We start from the raw sequence: 19,781 nt of genomic DNA, 5'->3' as shown, positions 1-19,781 counted from the left end.
ATAAATATGTGTTACCATATTATTATTAACGAACTGTTCAACGTTCTTATAGGTAATTTAAAACAATAAAATGAACTCTCACCCTGTTCACAAAATTCCCCAGTTTCCCGCGTTTTAACAAGTTGCACTTTGTTTAGATATATCATGCGTGAGTATTTAGTTTAAAATTGGAATATTTTTTCTGACATAATGCCAACGGCGGCAATCTCTTCCAATAAAAAGAACAACACTGACTGACTCAGCCAAGATTGGTATGAACTAAAATAATTATAAAGTGGCCGCCCGCGCGCCTTATTCGAATCGTCCCAGTAATAATAATAATAATTAACAATGTTACGCTCTTTTCAATTGATCGACAGGCCCCGTGGACGGGAATCCACGATGTTTTCCGATCCAGACCGAGTGGTTAGCTCCCGTTTACTTGCGCCGGCGCATGATAAAGCGATACCAAAGTGCGATAAAAAATTTACTCTCATTCAACGAACATCGTTCAAGATACCAAATCAAGCGATCGCTGTAATCGCATTGAATCATGGACTGCCACTGCTTTCCAACATTCCCAACTCTGAGTTCCCAACCGATTTATGAACCCTATTCGGCTTCCTATGGTATGGTGAAGCAGGCATGTTATATAAAAAGTATTGTGAGGCATGCTGGTAACCAATTTGCGGCAAAATTAACGTTAACATTACCTATTAATTATATGGGTACGTTATAATGACCAAAGTAAATCCTCCGTGATGCCCTGCATTTTTTTTATCGCGTCGCTATTTCTCTTAAGTTGTCGGATATTGTTGGCCTGCTTCATTCTGTTGTATGAGAAAGCCGATTCCTTACCCCTCCCTTTATTTAATACCTCTATGACAAAACCCAACCGTGTTTCAGTGACGTAGCTACTTCGTTCCAAAAGAGTGCAAAACATTGCGGCTCAACCACACAAGGGAGTCTAAGGCCCGTTTAAGTCTTATCTATGGTCCCGTCTGAAACGGGCCTTAGCCGGCTCTCATATCAAAACTTGTCCGCCTGCAACGTGTCGAATACGTCGTTGCGACGTCATCGTTATACACAAAACACACGCTGCCAAAAGCAGCTCCGCAGATTAGTCGGATGCGACTGTTTAGTTAGAAAAAAACATCCGCTGTGCAATAGACAAGTCGCATGCTTCTCGGGCTGCGAGTCGAAGACGCCAGGATGCATACAATCACCTACGAATTGGTTATTCCTATACCGGCTCGCCGATCGCCGCCTCCACGTTTCGAAGGTTACGTGCGACTGTCGCTAGGTAGATATGCGCGGTCTTCATATGCAATACCGAATCGACGTTCTTGGAGGGTTTGATTTATGGCTGTGCGGCAGACGAGACGAGTTTAGAAGAGCCGACAAGCAACAACACATGTATCACAAAAAAAATTGTTTGAAAATAAATCGCACAGAAATCGGAAACATTTAACTGTAACACGCTCTGTGACCTCTTCTCCGGAAAATGTTAGTTTTTGGTAAATCAATTCTAATGATCCAACGTGCATTTTTGTCTACATATCACTCATAAATCATTATTAATTTAATAATAATCTCTCGATAACAAATGACACTAGACGTATTAGAATTAGTGTGATGATAACTGTTACTGATGGATGACTGATGAGTGACTGATGACGCACCGTTCTACGTATGGGATTCCATATTGTGTAATCGTTATTATCTCAAAACGGTGGTTTCACATTAACGCTACTTTCCCAGAGAAGGATTCAATAAATAATGTATATTGATAGAACTTCAATTGACCGTTTTATTTTAATTAATATTTATTGTAGTATCATCTCAAATACCTACATCTTAGCAAAATACTGGTCTCTTTTGTTCGCACCCACCCTTCCCCTTTTCTCAAATGTAGATACCTAATGATTTTGAATATTTTTATTGAAAACATCAATTTTCTAAAGAAAACATGATTCTATTACACAAGGGCCCCACGTATTAAATGTTTTATAATCAAATAATTGGTTGAACTTATTAACCAATTTTGTCTTGTGACTCCGCATCCATCTGTGGAGCGAGGCCCGATTGGGCCAAATGACGCTCAGACCGGGCCTGGATGTATTTTGTTTCAAAAATTCGAAGACGAGATTTGGGAACAGTTTTTTTTAACCAATCCTGGGAAATATTTTCCATGTGACCTGATATTAGTTACCTATCTTGATTTTTATTATAATATGCCGTACCTATGAGGTAGCTTGGTTTCATGTCCAATTTCAGGAAAAGGGTGACAATTTGCTGTCAATTCTTAGTAGGTTATTCGTGTTCCAGTCCCTAAAACATTTTCAGATATAAATTACTTTCAACCAAATAACTTAAATACGTATGAATTTACATTCGTTATACGATATCGGGATTTTAGAGGGCAACATCGGATGTCCATTGAAGACAACATTTTCATAAATTATTACGTATGCACACATATTAATACTTTAACGAATTTGTATAATATACATCTGGGGTCGGCAACCGGCGGCCAAAATCTTCATTTTTTTCTGTCTTAGAAATGGTCGACAATTTTATACATACCTACCTACCAACCTTACCAACATAATAAATTATACCATGTGGCTCGTATATTCGGTATATTAAATGACGTATCTTCAGTTGGATGGTAATAGTGACAACACGCTAAAAGACGTTTTGGGTGGTAGGTAGGTAGGTACCTACAAGTATTATTGAAGATTTACCTACTGATTAATTGAAATTAAGATCAACAAAAGCAGCGAAATACAAATTTATTGCTTTCGAACACTCTTAATGTAAACATTAATAACCGCGTACTGACTGAGCGAGCAGTCTCGCGCATTTGCTTTTCGAAAATCGCTGCGCGGGGCAGCTCGCAACAAAATTAACGTTAGGTACGCTAGGCAGCCGCGCGCAGCACCTTTGAGCATCGACAAACCGACAATGATTGGATCGGCCGTGTCAACGCTCGGGTGAGGCGGCGCATGCGTTTGCCTCGGGCGACTGACTGAGAATTATTTTGCCTCGCGAGGCTTTTTCGCATATTAATCTATGACGAGGCTGCTCGCTCAATCACCACGCGGATAGTGACATGGGAAACCAACAAACAGATTGAAATTTTGGAATTAAGTAAGTACGGCATTTGTGGACAAGCATTTTCTGCCATGACTTTTCTAAAAAATATTTTATTTTTCTATCAAACCGACTCATGAACTTCTACCTACCTACATCTATCAATTCTAATTTTCACCTCAGGTTTTAATATAGATATTATAATTATAATATTATTATGTATTTTGTTAGTATTCTTAAATAACTACTTCTCTAATCTTGATAATGGTGTTACAAGTTACAACCGAAATAGCTACATATCGACAATAAAATGAAACTGAAGAATTTAACATTATATACATATTATCATTTTTTTAAGTTATACTTCTTTAGACGCGTTTGGGAAAACATATCAGAGTGTATTTTTCGCTTGTGAGTCGTGTGACACGCCGATGTAACACATCATTTATTTCGTTTGTATTATAATTTATATTGCATTCGGGTTGCATAATACTTTGAAATATTTATCGTTGTGTTAGGTGGATTCAAATAATTTGTTTCTATTAACTCTCCTAACGTTATTTTTAATATAATTTATATTTTTATTCGAAATAAAATATTGATCCGCCGTCTTGAAAGTTAAATCCGAATGAAAATTGTATTAATGAAAATTATCTATCACAGGATAGCCGTATAATCAAAGATAGTCATCATGTTCGTTTAGAGCAGGGGTTCACAAACTTTTTCGTCAAATGGACAATTTAGAAATCAAAACTATTTAGTGGGCCGCCCTTTCTTTTGTAAATATTTTCTGTTTTTAAAAAACATAAGGCAAAAAATATTTCATTGTGTAAACTATATTTTTCATCAAAATAAATATACACTATTATTACTCTTATTAATAATATACCAAAAAATAATATTTAAATTTTTGAAGTTATACCTACTTGTTTTGGGGCGTTTGGTAGAGAGTGAAATTGTGAGGTACGCGCGAACAACCTTACGAAAGTGCGCGACAGTATGAAGTTAGCTGCGAATCAGACAGCTGTATACACACGCAAGTTTGATAGTAGAAATTTTCCGTTGCCTAGGTAACTAATGTATTATTGTCGGCCATTTGCAATTCCTTATGTAAACAAACGATTAAACGTCAGAGTGACAGTTGTTACTTTAAAAATAAAACAACGAGAAATAATTATATAATTTAGTAATATAGGTTAAATTGTATAGAAATAAACCAACAGCGCTCCAATAAGCGGCTTTTTTTCTTGAGTGTGTAATTTAACAAGATAATTAAGAGCTAGTCGAAGAATCTAGGTTATCACATGTTTGTTTTTGTTTTGTCACGCCAAAAAAGTATAACTTCTAACGCGCGTACATAAGTACACACACCGATTTTTTTTAATGGAATCGTGCGAAGTACATGCTAACGCAATTCATATTTTTCGTACCTTTTCGTTTAAGTAGGTACCTAGGTAATGTATATACTTACATCATGTTTAGTTCATATCTCGTAGGTACTTTCAATATTTTTATTTTACCTATTTTTAAACGTTAAAATTAAAAAAATGTACTTCTATATGATATTCTTTACTTCCGGCGATACTATTAAAATTATCAGTTGAATGTGGTCAATAAGTCTGAAAAGGTTTTCGACCACTGGAATACATAGCAATGGCAATGGTAGCCTGAGTGCTGTGAGCAGCAACTGTGCTCATGTAAATAAATTACTTTGATGACTCATCATCGTAGTGTCCCTGTTTTGACTCAGAATAATAAAACTGTAACAGAATTTTGAAGACCTTGGTATTTTCATTACCAGTGCAACAGTTGGAATCCATTTTTAAACTACACTTACCATCTAATTTTTTTTCAATTTTATATTTTTCAATTTGTGTGTGAGTCAGGGTATCGACCTAATAGGTTGAGCATGTGGCTGACATCCATTTCTCGTAAAAAACAAAATCTGTTAATACAAACCTCTACTCTGTGGAGGCCCATATCATCCTATTAGGATCGGATATGGTCGGAAAAAAAATAAATAAAAAGGCATGCTCCTATTTATGAAAAAAATTGGCAAGTCAATAAAATATCTTATTTCTCTTCTGTAGATATAATTTCTAAAAAAATAATAAAATTTTATATCTATTATATTATTATTAATACATAATATGTATACAAATAATATTTCAAAATACTGAGAGCATGTGGAAATGTGAAATGAATGTGTTGGAAGCAGGGCTCGAAATGACTGTAGCGCACCGCAGCGCCGTTCCGGTTCGAGAACTCGGTAAAATTATCGCTCCGTCTCGTGGAAAAAATAATTTGACCGTTTGAGCTAGATAGGCTACATAACTTTTAAAAGTACACATAAAATTTGATACCTAATTTGATGTAAATATCTTCAGAAAATTGTCGAGCGCTCCGGTTCGTAAACTTTTCCATTTCGAGCGCTGGTTGGAAATTGGAATCCAAATATGCTAAGCAATTTTGGGATCTAAAATATCTGAAACATGGATTTGAGTTTTATAACACTTTAATTTTTTGTGGGGGAAAATTTGTATAAATGTTGCATAATAAAATAATAGGTATAATTATTGACAGCCTCTCGAATTTCTTTATGTATCTGGCAACTCTATTCCATTTTAATTCAGACTTTTTATGTCTGTCTGGATTACTGAATGAGAACTTCCAGATTTTTTTCAGAATACATCCAATATATAAAATTGACAGAAACATTCTTCAGATGTATGATAAAATTCTTTTCTTTTTTCAGTGCAATGAAGATTATGCTGACGAAGGTCTCCCGTCCGTGGATAGTGGACGAGAAGAAGGACGACGGCTACACAGCACTTCATCTGGCTGCACTTAATAACCACGCCGAAGTGGCCGAACTACTGGTTCGAGTTGGTGGCGCCAGGATGGATCTGCAGAACGTTAATCTCCAGACGGCTTTGCATCTAGCAGTCGAGAGACAGCACACTTCCATTGTCAGGGTAGGTCGACATCAATATCATAAATATTTCATCAGAGAGCTAGAACTATTATTTATTTATTGAAATTCTGGTGAAAATTAGTGGGAGACCTGAGGCTCATTGAATTTGAATTTGAAAGGCTCTGAGAATCTTTAAATATAATTATATTTTCACAATAATTGTCATATTATAAGGTACTTGCTCGAAATGGACAGGAGCGCACCGGAGCGCCGTTCTGGTTTGTGACATCGATAAAATTATCGCTCCGTCTCGTGGAAAAAATATTTGGACCGTCTGAGCTAGATAGACCATATAATAGAAAATGTAACACATATATTTTTATGAAGTACACATAAAATTTGATAACTATGTAAATATCTTCAGAAAATTGTCGAGCGCTCCGGTTCCTAAACTTTTCCATTTCGAGCGCTGGTATAGATCTACCATCGTAAGTTGGCAGCCGGTCGAATTTGAAACTAAAATTGTCTATCGAGGATAAATTTGTCACAAATGCCATTTAATTTTACAACATGTTTCTCGAATTATGGATTGCGCTTGCGTTTATTTAGCTCTCATGGCGTCAAAATATCAAAAACACATTATATTTAGTGTTGATAAATAAAATATACCTACTTATTAAAAAAAGAGATCAACAAGTAAAAAAAGCTTTTTCCTTTTAAATAAATAATGTACCTAATTTGATATAGTATTTTATAATCGAATGAGTGTTTGTTGCTAATTTAGGTAGGTACGCTGTTTTTCTTGCTCCCAAGATTTTTATTGTTTGTACATTTGAAAACATAAAGAGCATTTTAGATTATTAATAAACGAATGTTACCTTTCAATATTTGACATTATTCGATAGCTACTTAGCACCAATTATTTGGTAAGTATTTAAAGTAAGCTATATTTTAATATAATCAACAACGAATTGTGTCTCCGCAGACGAAGCGCAAACCGAAAATAACTTCGCAGTAAGTAGTTTTTACTGATTGGGCGTTATGACAAATTTATTCCAGACCGAGTCAAACGTTTACATTTTGAAACGTCAGCGTGCAGAATTCGGGATATATATTGTGTTATTGAAAATACAGAAGAAATAAGTATAGTGCATAATGGCAAGTATTTCTAAAACAGTTCGTGGGAATGCCAGAGACATCATTTTAACAGTTTGGCAATTCTGCGATGATAAAAATGGACAAAAAGAATTGATTATTTATATCGATAATGGAATACAACGGCCAGTCGCCATGACAGTTAAAGATTTATTTTCAGTGTTACCAAGTTGCATTTATATTACAAGGCAAGTAATTTCTTGTTTTTTTAGTTATGTTCAAAGTTATGATATAAATAAAAATTAATGTCGGATAGCAATATAAATGAATACTTACTTATTATTTGTGTATGTAAATGGATTTATAAAGAAATTTATTATATTAATTAAACCGACATTTACACGTTTGAATTCCATAATATGACCTCGACTGGTTTTATTTTTACCGTAAATGGTCCTGAGAGTGACACAGAATCGGATGATAGTCTATCTGGAATTGAACCATTATAGTAGTTATATAATTTCTACATTGTTTGTGTAATTTATAGTTATCGTGTTTCATTTAAAATTCCATTTATGTTGATACTATTTTACTGTCTTTAGAGTTTAATTTATTTTCGCTTTTTTTATTATATTTTTTTCCATGACTAAAACATACACAGTACTACTTTATATTTTCCAATTTGTGATTTTTCCAACTATGCATTTCTTCCTCGTGGTTATAAAAAAATAACACGTTTTTATTTTGATTGTGTTCATTTTTTATTTTAATAATATTTGTACAGAAATCTACTACCAATAAAAAATTATAAATTACCATTTTTTTGTTAGTTATGGTAACATTCTCAATGTCATACTAGCGCCCTCGCTGAAATGCCAATTTATGATGGTAGATCTATACTTATTTAAAAGAAAGTCTATGTACATTATCTTATCATTCCTATCACAGTTTGTTGAAACATATATTGAAGGTGACTCAGATGCATCTAATATTTGAGATAAAACAGATGTTTCTTTTTTACCTGTTATGTATCCATCACGCCAAGCAAAGTTGGTTTGGAGATTGGAAAAATTCTTTGAAGGTATTGCAATAAAGCAATGAAGATTCAAATGACACCAAAAGAAATTTGCTCAGTATTTATTGATATCTAACAGTTTGTAGAGAAGTTATCATTGTGATAATTTCTGATTAAAGAGTGGTGATTATTTTGATTGAGGTAGATATATTTAACACCCACGATGACCGCGCGGCTTAAGCGGCGGCCTATATCACTGTGGGTACCAGGCTCGAATCCTGGGTCTGGCAAGAACACATATTGTTTTTCAATTTGTGTATGAGTCAGAGTATGGACCTAATAGGTTTAGCAAGTGGCTGACATACATTTCTCATAAAAACAAAATCTGTTAATACAAACCTCCACTCTATGGAGGTCCTTAATATCGTGGGTATTCTGCGAATAAGCATTAAGTCAAAAATACTAGTTTTGAGATAATCGAGTTTGAAAGTTTGGACGGTCTTAACTTGTTTTGTACATATAAAAGGCAAATTCCTTTCTGCGATATTGCTTTGAGTATGACTTAGTGCAGTTTTGCACGCAGAATTTTGTGAATACAGCCTGAGAATGAAAGAAGCAAATGCACTAAGTCCCTTTAGTGCCTTTTCTCTGAATTGATGTATGTCTTTTTGACTTATAACATAAATTATCTTCGCCAGTTTTATAGATATGACTGTGTGTGTTTCTGTAGACTATAGAGCGTACTCTTAATAAGATTACCTCATCATTAAGAGGACGTTCTACAGAATTGGCCTTGAGAATTGAAAATATGATTTTTTAACATGTGGTCCATAATATCTGGTCTACTAGTTAATATAAAAAGGTCGTGTCAAAGTTGTTTGTGTTAATAAATTTGCTCTGTGACTGATCCGACTCATATTTCACATTTATTTCATCAGGGCTGTCGAAGACATAAATCATAATATATATTTATAATTTTAAATTTTTATTTATAATATATATTATTTAAGTTTTGTGCACCTAATGCCGGGTCCACACTGGCAACAAGTTAATTTGCTGGTAACCTCGTTAGATTTTACGATAATTATTGTAAAATATCTTAAGCAATTATGGTAAGTATCGTAAAATTTAATGAGGTTGCCAGCAACTTGTTGCCAGTGTGGAAATGGCTTAATATCCACTGTGGTTCACGTAGTGGCATGGACCTGGGGTTAGCTAATTCAGGAAGTCAACACCCATGATAGAATTTTTTCCAGTTTTGGTTGCATTATATTCCAAAACTCTTCTGTAAAAATCGTTTCCGAGTTTATAAATGGAAATTTCTCGGTGTACATAGTAAACAAACCTACGAATAAAAAAAGACAAAAAAGAACATACTGATTCATCGCAGTAAAATCTGGTAATCAAATTCGCCATTTTGAAAAGCGACGATTTTGCGTAAACAAATATCACGTGGTCTGTACGTGTGCGGCAAACTTCGAATGTGTTTGTAATTTTGTGCAAAGTGCGAATGTAATGTTTTCAAATAATTGATATGGATTAATTATACCATCGTATTATTTTCTCGAAATCATAAACATACTATAATAGTATTTGAGTATCAACCTATGTTCAATTTGAATTGGGTTATAATAATAATATACCCGTATATATATCAATAGTATGTTTGCTACAAAATCCACCCAAGTTATCAGTACGTACTTGCACAGGTTTGATTAAAAACCATGATGAAATTAACATTTAAAAAATATGAATGCTTAATATTATTTTGACAGCCCTGTTTTCTGATCGGCTTCATCTCGCAGGTGTTCATAAAATAATAATAATTCTCAGGCAGAAATTATCAGTAATAATAATAATATTTCTTGAAATAAAATCTCCGATGATTAGTGATTTTTGCGAAAAGATCGATTTAAATATACGTAGTTATGACGCCGAGGTCCTTTTTATACTGAATTATATTTGAACGGCGGGCTCTTCAGCGGGCCCTTAAGTCAAAACAACAAAATTTTGACTTAGTGCTTTTTCGCAGAATACCCACGATATGATCTTATTAGGATCGGACACAGTCATGAATATATTTTATAATAATTTAAACAAGCCAGAAAATTGGTATTGTTTTTATTAAATACAGGGGACACCAATGATTTATTTTCAGAGTGGCCCAGTTCGCCACTGGCTAGTTTCACTCTGAATAAACATAACCACAGATTTTGAATAAAATGATAGATTACGATTACATGAACACCTCTTTGATGTATTATATAATTCTATTGTTCATTATTTAATGTTTTATCTTCAGCTGCTGGTGAGTGAGGGTGCTGATTTGAATGTGTGTGACAAGGACGGTGACACTCCGCTACATGAAGCCCTCCGTCATCATACTTTGTCGCAACTTCGTCAGCTGCAAGATGTCCAAGATGTTGGCCGCTTACTGATGGGGCTGGGCGCGCAAGCTTCCGATAAACGCTCGTCGGCTGGAATTGCCGTATTCCTGGCAGCCAGAGGAGCTGATCTCACCGTAAAGAATAAGAAAGGTACAGAATTTGTTTGCATTTCAATCTAATCCAGATAAGCACTAGTCCTTTGCTCCATTGACATTTTATGGTGGACAGTGGACGTAGTTGTGGGAAGGGGGGAGGATTTTCAGGAAAGCTCAGACAGATGAAAAAAATCTGTAAGAATCACACTTATTTCTTTATAGTACACGTATTTCTATAATCATCTGGTAATATAGCTCCTGGGTCTGGCAAGTACACAAATTGTTTTTCAATTTGTGTATGAGTCAGAGTATGGACCTAATAGGTTGAGCAAGTGGCTGGCAGCAATTTCTCATAAAAATAAAATCTGTTAATACAAACCTCCACTCTGTGGAGGCCCATATGATCCTATTAGGATCAGACATGGTCAAAAAAAAAAGAAAAAGAATATAGCTCATAAGCTGAATAGAATAATAATGACGTATACAAATTGACACAATTTTGTAAATTGTCCTTATCACGTTGGTGGTAGAGTTTATTTTCCAATCACTTTTATCTGTTTTTATCCGTTTAAGAAAGAATAAAATTTGATACTATAAAAGATTTTGGGGCATGGTATCGTATTATTATTCACACTTAATTGTAACAAATTTTAAAAATAACATATTCATCCCATTCCAGGTCAAACACCTTTGGACCTGTGCCCCGATCCGAATCTTTGTAAGGCACTATCGACTTGCTTGAAGGATGCGGCGGGTGGCAGTGGCGGAGAAAGCGCTATTGCGGCTGCGGCGGCCATTGATGCAAGTTGCGGCGCTGACGCCCCCACAGACGAGGCGGGAACCTCTTCATCCTCAGCCGTTCTCGATGAATGCCTGGTGTGCTCCGACGCTAAGAAAGACACCCTCTTCCAACCATGCGGACACATCACTTGCTGCAGTGCCTGTGCTCCCCGTGTCAAAAAGTGTCTCGTTTGTCGGGAAACTGTCGTCAATCGAATGAAGGTAATAAATATTGGGATTTTTTTTTTCATTTAATCAACCATGGGTAGAAGTCAAGTTGTAACAGCTGATTCAATGAAATGAAGATTTCGGTACAAAGTCTCTATTACACATTCATTGTACCTGGACAATAATTGACGTCTACAGATAATTGCATGTGAACTCTTTTACACTCACTGTAGAAGTGTCAAAAATTAATAACCACTATGACACATCTCCACAACTATTGATGTTTTTTCTTTAGATTTATGAATGATATGAGTTTACATGCAATTAAACGAATTACTTACCTACAATAATTGTGACGCTATATTTCAAAATCAGCCATGTCCATAATGGATGAAAAGGAGAAAAACAGCTTTTTTGTTTCCTTGTGTACACGGTCATGAAGATGAAAGTTTATATTATTGCGATTATAGAATGTTTAACACACTATTAGTTTACATGTTATTTTCATAGATTCTTCAAAAAATGGATTTTTATATGGACATGGACAAGTCCATGCGGACTTAGTTTATTTTGATATTTCTGTGGCAGCCATTTTACTAGCTATAATGGTGTCATTCTTCTGGGCTGGACTTATGAAACGGAAAAGGGCGAAATAATAAATAAATGTTGATAACATGGTTACTAATTTTAAAACATAAAAAATCGATATAAAAGTGACTTCATGCTCGGCAACACAAAAAACCTAAAAAAATCCTTCAGGAATCGTTATAATTATAGATTTGTATTAAAATTTTAGTTTTACAAATGGTCCAAATGAATAATAATTAATATAAATGGTTGAAGCCCTCAGCTGGATACAATTCTAGGAAATGCGTTGGTTTTAATAATAATTAAATGCCAATTATTATAAATCATGGCATGGATATTCAATAATTCCGACAATTTTATTTTGTTCAGTTTAGTGGTTTAGTCAGTCAACATCACAATTTGAAATGTTTTAAATAGTGATACTCATTTTTCTATTTGATACCTACAACTTGGCAATCATGAAATAATTATAAAATATGTTCTTAATTAATTATAGGATGTATATTGCCTATTTAATTCAGTAAAGTATGTACGAATAATTATTATTAAAATCTTTAAATTAATAGTGAGTAGGCACGGTATGTGTTTTTTTAAGAAGTGCAAAGGGTTCTATAAGTCTCGTAAATTAGAATTGTGTAAAACCAAATTTATGTTCTCAGTACTATGACTAAAAATGTCAAATGCGACCCTGCTTAGCGACACAATTAATGGTAGATTTTTCTTTTTACTATTTCTTAATTATACAGGAACAGTAAAGCTAACAAAGGAATGCTAAAAAATCTTAGAATTGAAATATAACATTGTTTTCCACCTACAGTAAATTATACATAACTCTTTGCCAAATCTAATTTTAATAATATGACATATCCATAGATGTAAGTACATAGTAAATGAACAGATGGAGTGTATACAGAAATGCTAGGAAATAGTTGGTAAATTTAAGCTAATAATCATCCGAGAGTAACGAGAAAGTAAGTATTCTTTCATAACTGTCGATTCGTCACATTACTATGGCAATCAATGCAATTGGTGTACTAAAGATTGCCTCATTTACAATCGATCTGTGCTCCATGCTTGGACAGATCATTCAATGGTATATTTCAGAATCATACATTGACACCTATATAATTGTAATTTAGCATGAAGCAGTCTGCAAGGCCCAGCAAAAAAAACACTTTCACAATATTATTTCATTTAGGTGTATGAAAAAGAACAATTTACAAGGAAAATAATACGGAGAATTTATAGTGCACGAATAGTGACTACAATATGAAAAGTGAACTGAATGGGTTAAACAAATCCTATTTTAAAAAAATCCTGTATAAGTAGAATATGTATGTCAATAACTGAATCAATTTGGTTAATCAAAGCCATCGCCCACCCAATTGGCATCACGAATGGCAGGTTAGTTCTGATCCTTGACGGAACGAACAACTGATGCTCCCAATTTCTTCTGTTTTTGAATATGTATAATAAAATTACTTGATCCGCTACCTAATGCATAAAACACTCCAATTAATATTATTCATGTTTCTCTTTTCAGGTTGGCGAGTGTCTGGTTTGCTCTGAAGCACCGGCAACAGTCGTCTTTCGTCCATGCGGAGACGTCTGCGCGTGTCGTGCATGTGCGCCTTTGATGCGTAAATGCGTCACATGCCGCACCCCACTCGCCCCACCCCCAAACGCTCCAGCCAATGCTCCTCTCAATATCCCCCCACCACCGCCTTCCCAATTGCAGGCCGTTGCAGCTCTTCCCGATCCCAACTTCAATTGTAATATTAACGGTGAGTACACGCTTATGATAGCAATTTTAATTTATTATTCCCTTTTATCCTCTTCAGACTTATTAGTAAATATTTATTTCAATTTACAACTGAAACACTCACCCCTATAGATGCATTTATCTGTGTAAATCTTATAGATGCTAAACAGCCCATGTGCGCCACGTAGGTCAAAATGAGGTTTATGATATTTTCAGAGCATATGCCTGGACATTCCTTAAACGATGTAGATAATCTATTTATATAATTTGGAAGCCTTATTTTTCTTTATATTTATTTTAAACATTTTATGACTGCATAAAATATTTTTAATACATAAAATAGTATTCTTGTAAACCTCTCGATCTAATGTTTTAGAATATAGTCATATTTCAGTACATCCATGTGCAGTGGTGTTAAGATTTTTTAGGTTTATTAATTTTTAAACGCATTTATAAAACCATTAGTAAAATTGTTGTTAACATTATAATTTACGATAAAAAAATATATTTTTAATCTCTGTGATCCCAAATTTGACAAGAATTAGGCATTTTATTATTGCGTACTTGTATGCGTTGTATACTTGTATGCAGCGGACTACTGAATTTGACAATCGAATACCGGCGAATTATACAGCTTGATTTTGTGCTTTCGACTAGTAAAAATAACGGTGGATTATAGTGGTTGTCGGATAATCGAGCGGCAGATTACTGAGAGAGTACTGTAATATGAAGGAAAATACCTACTAAAAAATACCAGCAAGCAATAAAGGGAAACATTTATTTTATATGGTAGCAATAAGAAAATTGCTAACCAAGAAGTAAATCTGATGAATGAGCTGAAAACCTAGCAAATCCTCTAACCCTCAAAATCAAATCTCAAACTTCTAAACCTCAAAATCAAATCTAATCAAATATCACTATAAAAAGCTGCAGACGTTCTGACTTGGGATTCATTTATGGGAAGAGCGAAATGCCTAATGTTGACAATAGAACAGTTATAAACAAGATAGTCTGTATTATTCATTAATTTAATACAATGCAAATTTTTTTATTACTTGTTCTACTTTTTTAAAATAAATCTGGACCGGTTTTCCCTCTGAGGCTGTCGAAACCGGTCCAAATTTATTATTAAAAAATTGGGAAAGTACTAAGAATTTTGCATTTTATTTAAATAATCAATAATACAATGCAGTTCCACCGTAAATTGACAATCAACACAATAAAAGACATCAAGATAGTCTGGTTTATATGTACTGATATCACCGACGATTCAGTTGGAGATCCTAAGTTGTATTTGATTTGGTGAATGATGAAATTCTTACGAAACTTGCATATTTGTTATTCGAAAGTAATTGATTATTGGTTAATATTAAAACTGTGTTTTGGTTTATTTCGTAGTATAGCGCAGTTCTCTCTTATATATCAATTTGGAGTGCATAAGTACTTATAAGATTGTTAAATATAATGTTAGTTAATGTTTACAATATTATTGGTTCCTTCCCAAAGGGGGTGGAATATCAATACCGATTTGGGAATGCTGCTCTTATCACTTGCAGGGGCATAAATTTTTAGTTAATGACAGTACCTATTGTATCCCATCCATATAGAAGTTCATATTATGTTGTTATACAGGCACCACCTACAGGCTTTAATATAACTTTATTTGTCCTTTAGTGAACACGGATGTTGCGCCGTGCAACCTTGCCAATGTGCAAGCTAACAAGGGGCAACCGGCACCGCAAAGCCAAAGCCAGGTTGGTCACTTCGATCAAGCCAATTCACAACCAATCATGAACAATGGATCCAGGGACACGTCCAGCGATGTACAGAAACTTCAGCAACAACTTCAAGATATTAAGGAACAAGTGAGTCAACTCTTTTATATTTCATTTCTAATATAATAATATTATTATTAAGGCATTCAAAATTAATAGATCCAAGTAAATATGAAGTCAATCAATTTATATTCCTGTTGTAAAATTAAGTACAAAATATTTAAAACTATTGACAGCAGTGGAATTTTTACCCCCCACATCATGAAGCGGGCCCCCAGGCGAATATCTTTCGCGGGCCTGCGTTTTTTTGGTTGTCGAGTAAATCATCATGGGATTCACTCTGCCGGGAATCATCACAAAAAAGTATCGACTTAAAATCAGTTTGCATATCAATGGATCGTGTAGGTACTATTGTTGATAACACTGGGCAGACGACATTGATTTGATTATAATAATATTTTGCGTTTATTCTTTTCCAGACCATGTGCCCGGTTTGCTTGGATCGTCTGAAGAATATGATCTTCCTCTGCGGACACGGCATGTGCCAGATGTGCGGCGATAGAATGACCGTCTGTCCCATTTGCCGCAAACAAATTGACAAACGAATTCTTTTGTACTGAATAAACAGAATCCAGATATCGAACCATCAATTATGCAATTACTATTCTTATACTTGACTTTTGTAGTTTTTTAATACATTTACACGTTAGAATAGCGCTTTTATTATTTTTAATTATACAGATTATACTGATGTGACAATGCCAAACTCGCTCTTTCAATTTAATTAGGTATTTTGTAGTAATTAATATTAATCTCTTTATATCAAACATTTTATAATCATGAGAATGTGAGACTTCAATATTCTAGTGAATTTTAAAATATTGATAGGATTTGCCTTGTCATTGTTATATGATTAGGATTTTATCTCTCACATTTTTTAATGCAGCTTGACACAATATTAAAAAGCATGGCATTTTTTTTTAAATAAATAAGTAAGTAAAATTATTAATCTATGGTATTCTAAACATTACCTTAACATTATATATTATGTAATTTTATACTTCACATTTATATTGAGGTGTGGTCAAAAAGTATCCGTCCTCTGGCCGCAAAAAATACATTTATTTACATGCTGGTATCCCCCTTCAAAAAATCTCCTTGAGATTGCACACACTTCTCTCAATAGCTCACAATTGTATTGTATGCAAACATTTTTAGAATGCCTCTTTGGGAATACAGTCGGGCCATCGTGTTCTGCATAATGTGTTCCCGTGATTCAAATTGGGTCTATTTTTGCGGTATTTTCAACTCGGAGAACAGCCTAAAATCATAAGGACGCGTCTTGGGAGGTAGAAAGCTGACGAACCGCAAGAGCGTTGTGTTTAGTTAAGAAAGTCAGATACTATGAATGAGCTGATTGTCGTGATGCGGCTGCCAAGTTTCCGATGCCGACAGATCTAGTCTCTTTTAACACAAAGCATAATCACTTTGACATCGGCCATGCCTTTTCTGGCCTCGGGGGTGTTGAATGTCTCCACTGTGACGACTGCATTTCGGTTTCCTGTTGGCTATCACTAAGTTTGATGCAATAATTCTGTTCCAGTTGTTCCATCAAAAATGATGCATTTCATGCAAAAGCTTGAAATGAAAATTCGGCGGACGCTGATTACACTCCCTCACACACAGGCCGACTGGCCAGTGACTTACCACTCAAATCTACCATTTTTGAATAGGCTTAGAATAGCTTGCAAAATTCGAATCTGCCGTATGACATTAAACCTAGCATTTTTCGACACCGCAAACAGTTTAAAACTTCTCAAAATAAAGCTAGAACACCAGATTTGCTTTAAAACCAACATGGTGGTCTTTTCTACGATATATTAATATAAATAAAGTAAATTCTACATACAAAATTATGACTAAACTTTTTACCTGCATTGATTTTTAATTTTTTGAAATTACATATTATTTTCTTAGTTCTAAAATACGAAATTCATCTTCGATCGTTGTTCTTATAAAACCAAAGTTTATAATTATGACATGTAGTTTAGACACTTTTTGAATTTTGAGTAAAGCTAGAATGTTTTCTGCCATATAGTTTATTTTCTTACCCTATCTGGTTTTTTATGAATGACAGTTCACAATACTGCTGACATTCTCTCATGAATTTCCACCCCCCAATGGAGAAGACCTCCCGTACTTCATTTGTTTCCTCAGGAAAACAGAGGTTGTATACTTTTTTAAGAGCATTCGGAGATAATCATTAAATATTATTCATGATGTTATGCTAAACCTCATAATTATTATATTATTTATAGTGTAAGATGTAAGTAAATGCATGCAAACATTTTCATTTTCTCGAAAAATAAAAGCTTTTTGAATAAAATAAAAGATAATTACTAATACTATGATAGGTTTGAAAAAGACTTCAGTATGATGGAGACAGTGATTTGAATTAAAAATAATATTTCTTTTTTACCTTATTGTTTTCAAAATCCTATTAATTAACTAATTAATAATGAAGTATGTAGTTACAACACTTCTAAATGTATTTTTTTCATAATTTATACTTGATTGCATGTCTCATATTTCCATTAGTAAATTTAAAATATTGTTAAAACACCCCACCCCACCTTCAATTGTTTACACTAATTTTACAAATGAACTTAAAAATAATTAAAAGTATTGTATGCTTTTTTTACTCTTTTTGTTAGAAGTATTAATTTCAGTGCTTTTTTTATGGGGATACACTATCCGTACTTTCATTCATATATCCAACATCTTTTTAAATATCGAATAATTTTTAACAAAAATTACACATAGTAAACCCACCTTTTTTCAAAAAAAAGCACTGCCTTAGTATAAGAATGAAATGTATTATGTATTACCTACTGTTAGACTGGTTACGTGTAGTTAACCCAATATATTATAATAAGAACATGTTTTATTCAAACAAACGATATTTGTATGATTCTTTTGTACTTTAAAATATTTAATGCTGCCTTTGTATTTCTTATTAATTTGTTGATTCTATTGCTAATCATAACCTAAAAATAAATCTGACATTATCATCGGAAAATATTATCTTTCTAGTTTTAAGTTTTTTGGTTATTTCAATAAAGAACATTAAAATAAAATAATTTTGTTGTTTTTTATATTACTAAACATTTTATACTATACATTTTTAACTCCGCCTGTAGCCATAGGATTCACCTAGATTGCTGCCGGTCCCAAGCCCGGATGAAGGAGGAGGGTTCATCGTAGGGCTAATCACCCTACATAGTAAAAACACCCGATTACGAACACCAACACAAGCGCCTCGGAACACAGGACCCCTATCATTGAAAGACCCCGGCTACAAATTAAGGACAGGAGGGCTGAGACTGGAGAGGAGCAGCCAGGGAAAGGAGCGTGTGAAGGACAATTGTAGAGGAGGCCAAATCCCGCCCCGGGATGTAGTGCCGAGAAAGAAGAAGAAGAAGAAACATAACATTTGGTGTATGAAGCGCTAACACTAATTGATACTGTCCGCTTTCAGCAGACGACTCCTCTAGCACAAGACGTCGTAGCCTTCGACCTTCAGCCTATTAGTCAACTGGACTTGTAAACTCGCAAACAGCGCTCCTGTTAGCTAGCATTACAAATTTTATAAATCCTACGGTCTACATCGAAGGATCTATCGGCGAAACAACTTTAAGAATAACAATAAGATATAGATTCGGCCGAGAGCTCAGCTGAGAAGCGCATTTTACCGATAGACAGGATGTAGATAGTAAGTAAAAATGCGAGTAATTGAGATAGTGGTCCGTAACCCGTAAGAGTGAAGGCAACAGCTATTCAGGGGGCTGTTAGCGACCCATAGTTCTGGGAATTTTGGTAAGCTTGCATAGAAGCCCCTAATTCTGAAATATTCAATTAATGACCCCTGAGACCGTTGAGAGTAAGCCCACGACACTCGTGGCGAAAGAAAGAAATTAGGTGATTGTGTAAAAATATATAATATGTGCATTTAAATAAATCGTGAGTTAAAGAAAATAGTAGGTTTAATTCCTGGACCCTCAGAACTCTTTCTGGGACATAAAGTTTGTAGCCACGAGATCGCAGAATATATAGTGTCAGCGCCGAAT

The 19,781-nt window shown here is 34.4% G+C and overlaps 1 protein-coding gene across 1 annotated transcript; it reads left to right on the top strand.

Annotated features, from left to right (window-relative positions):
- Positions 1-5,834: 5,834 nt before the first annotated feature.
- Positions 5,835-18,015, top strand: LOC147066542 (E3 ubiquitin-protein ligase mind-bomb-like). The gene is made up of 6 exons (XM_085955310.1): positions 5,835-6,050; positions 10,402-10,636; positions 11,261-11,583; positions 13,661-13,901; positions 15,554-15,744; positions 16,134-18,015. The coding sequence occupies exons 1-6, from the start codon at positions 5,835-5,837 to the stop codon at positions 16,272-16,274; spliced, it is 1,347 nt and encodes a 448-aa protein (XP_085811436.1). The 3' UTR covers positions 16,275-18,015.
- The last annotated feature ends 1,766 nt before the right edge of the window (positions 18,016-19,781 follow it).

The sequence above is a fragment of the Rhyacophila brunnea genome, unplaced genomic scaffold (assembly GCF_057557595.1).
Source record: "Rhyacophila brunnea isolate RB1 unplaced genomic scaffold, BYU_Rbru_1.0 scaffold_5, whole genome shotgun sequence".
Taxonomy (NCBI): Eukaryota; Metazoa; Arthropoda; class Insecta; order Trichoptera; family Rhyacophilidae; genus Rhyacophila; species Rhyacophila brunnea.
This window is presented reverse-complemented; position numbering and strand designations above follow the sequence as displayed.

Coding starts and splice junctions, on each gene's coding strand:
- LOC147066542 (XM_085955310.1), top strand. CDS start 5,835: ATGAAGATTATGCTGACGAAGGTCTCCCGTCCGTGGATAGTGGACGAG. Junction 13,902..15,553: donor CTTCAATTGTAATATTAACG/GTGAGTACACGC, acceptor TTTGTCCTTTAG/TGAACACGGATGTTGCGCCG. Junction 15,745..16,133: donor TTCAAGATATTAAGGAACAA/GTGAGTCAACTC, acceptor ATTCTTTTCCAG/ACCATGTGCCCGGTTTGCTT.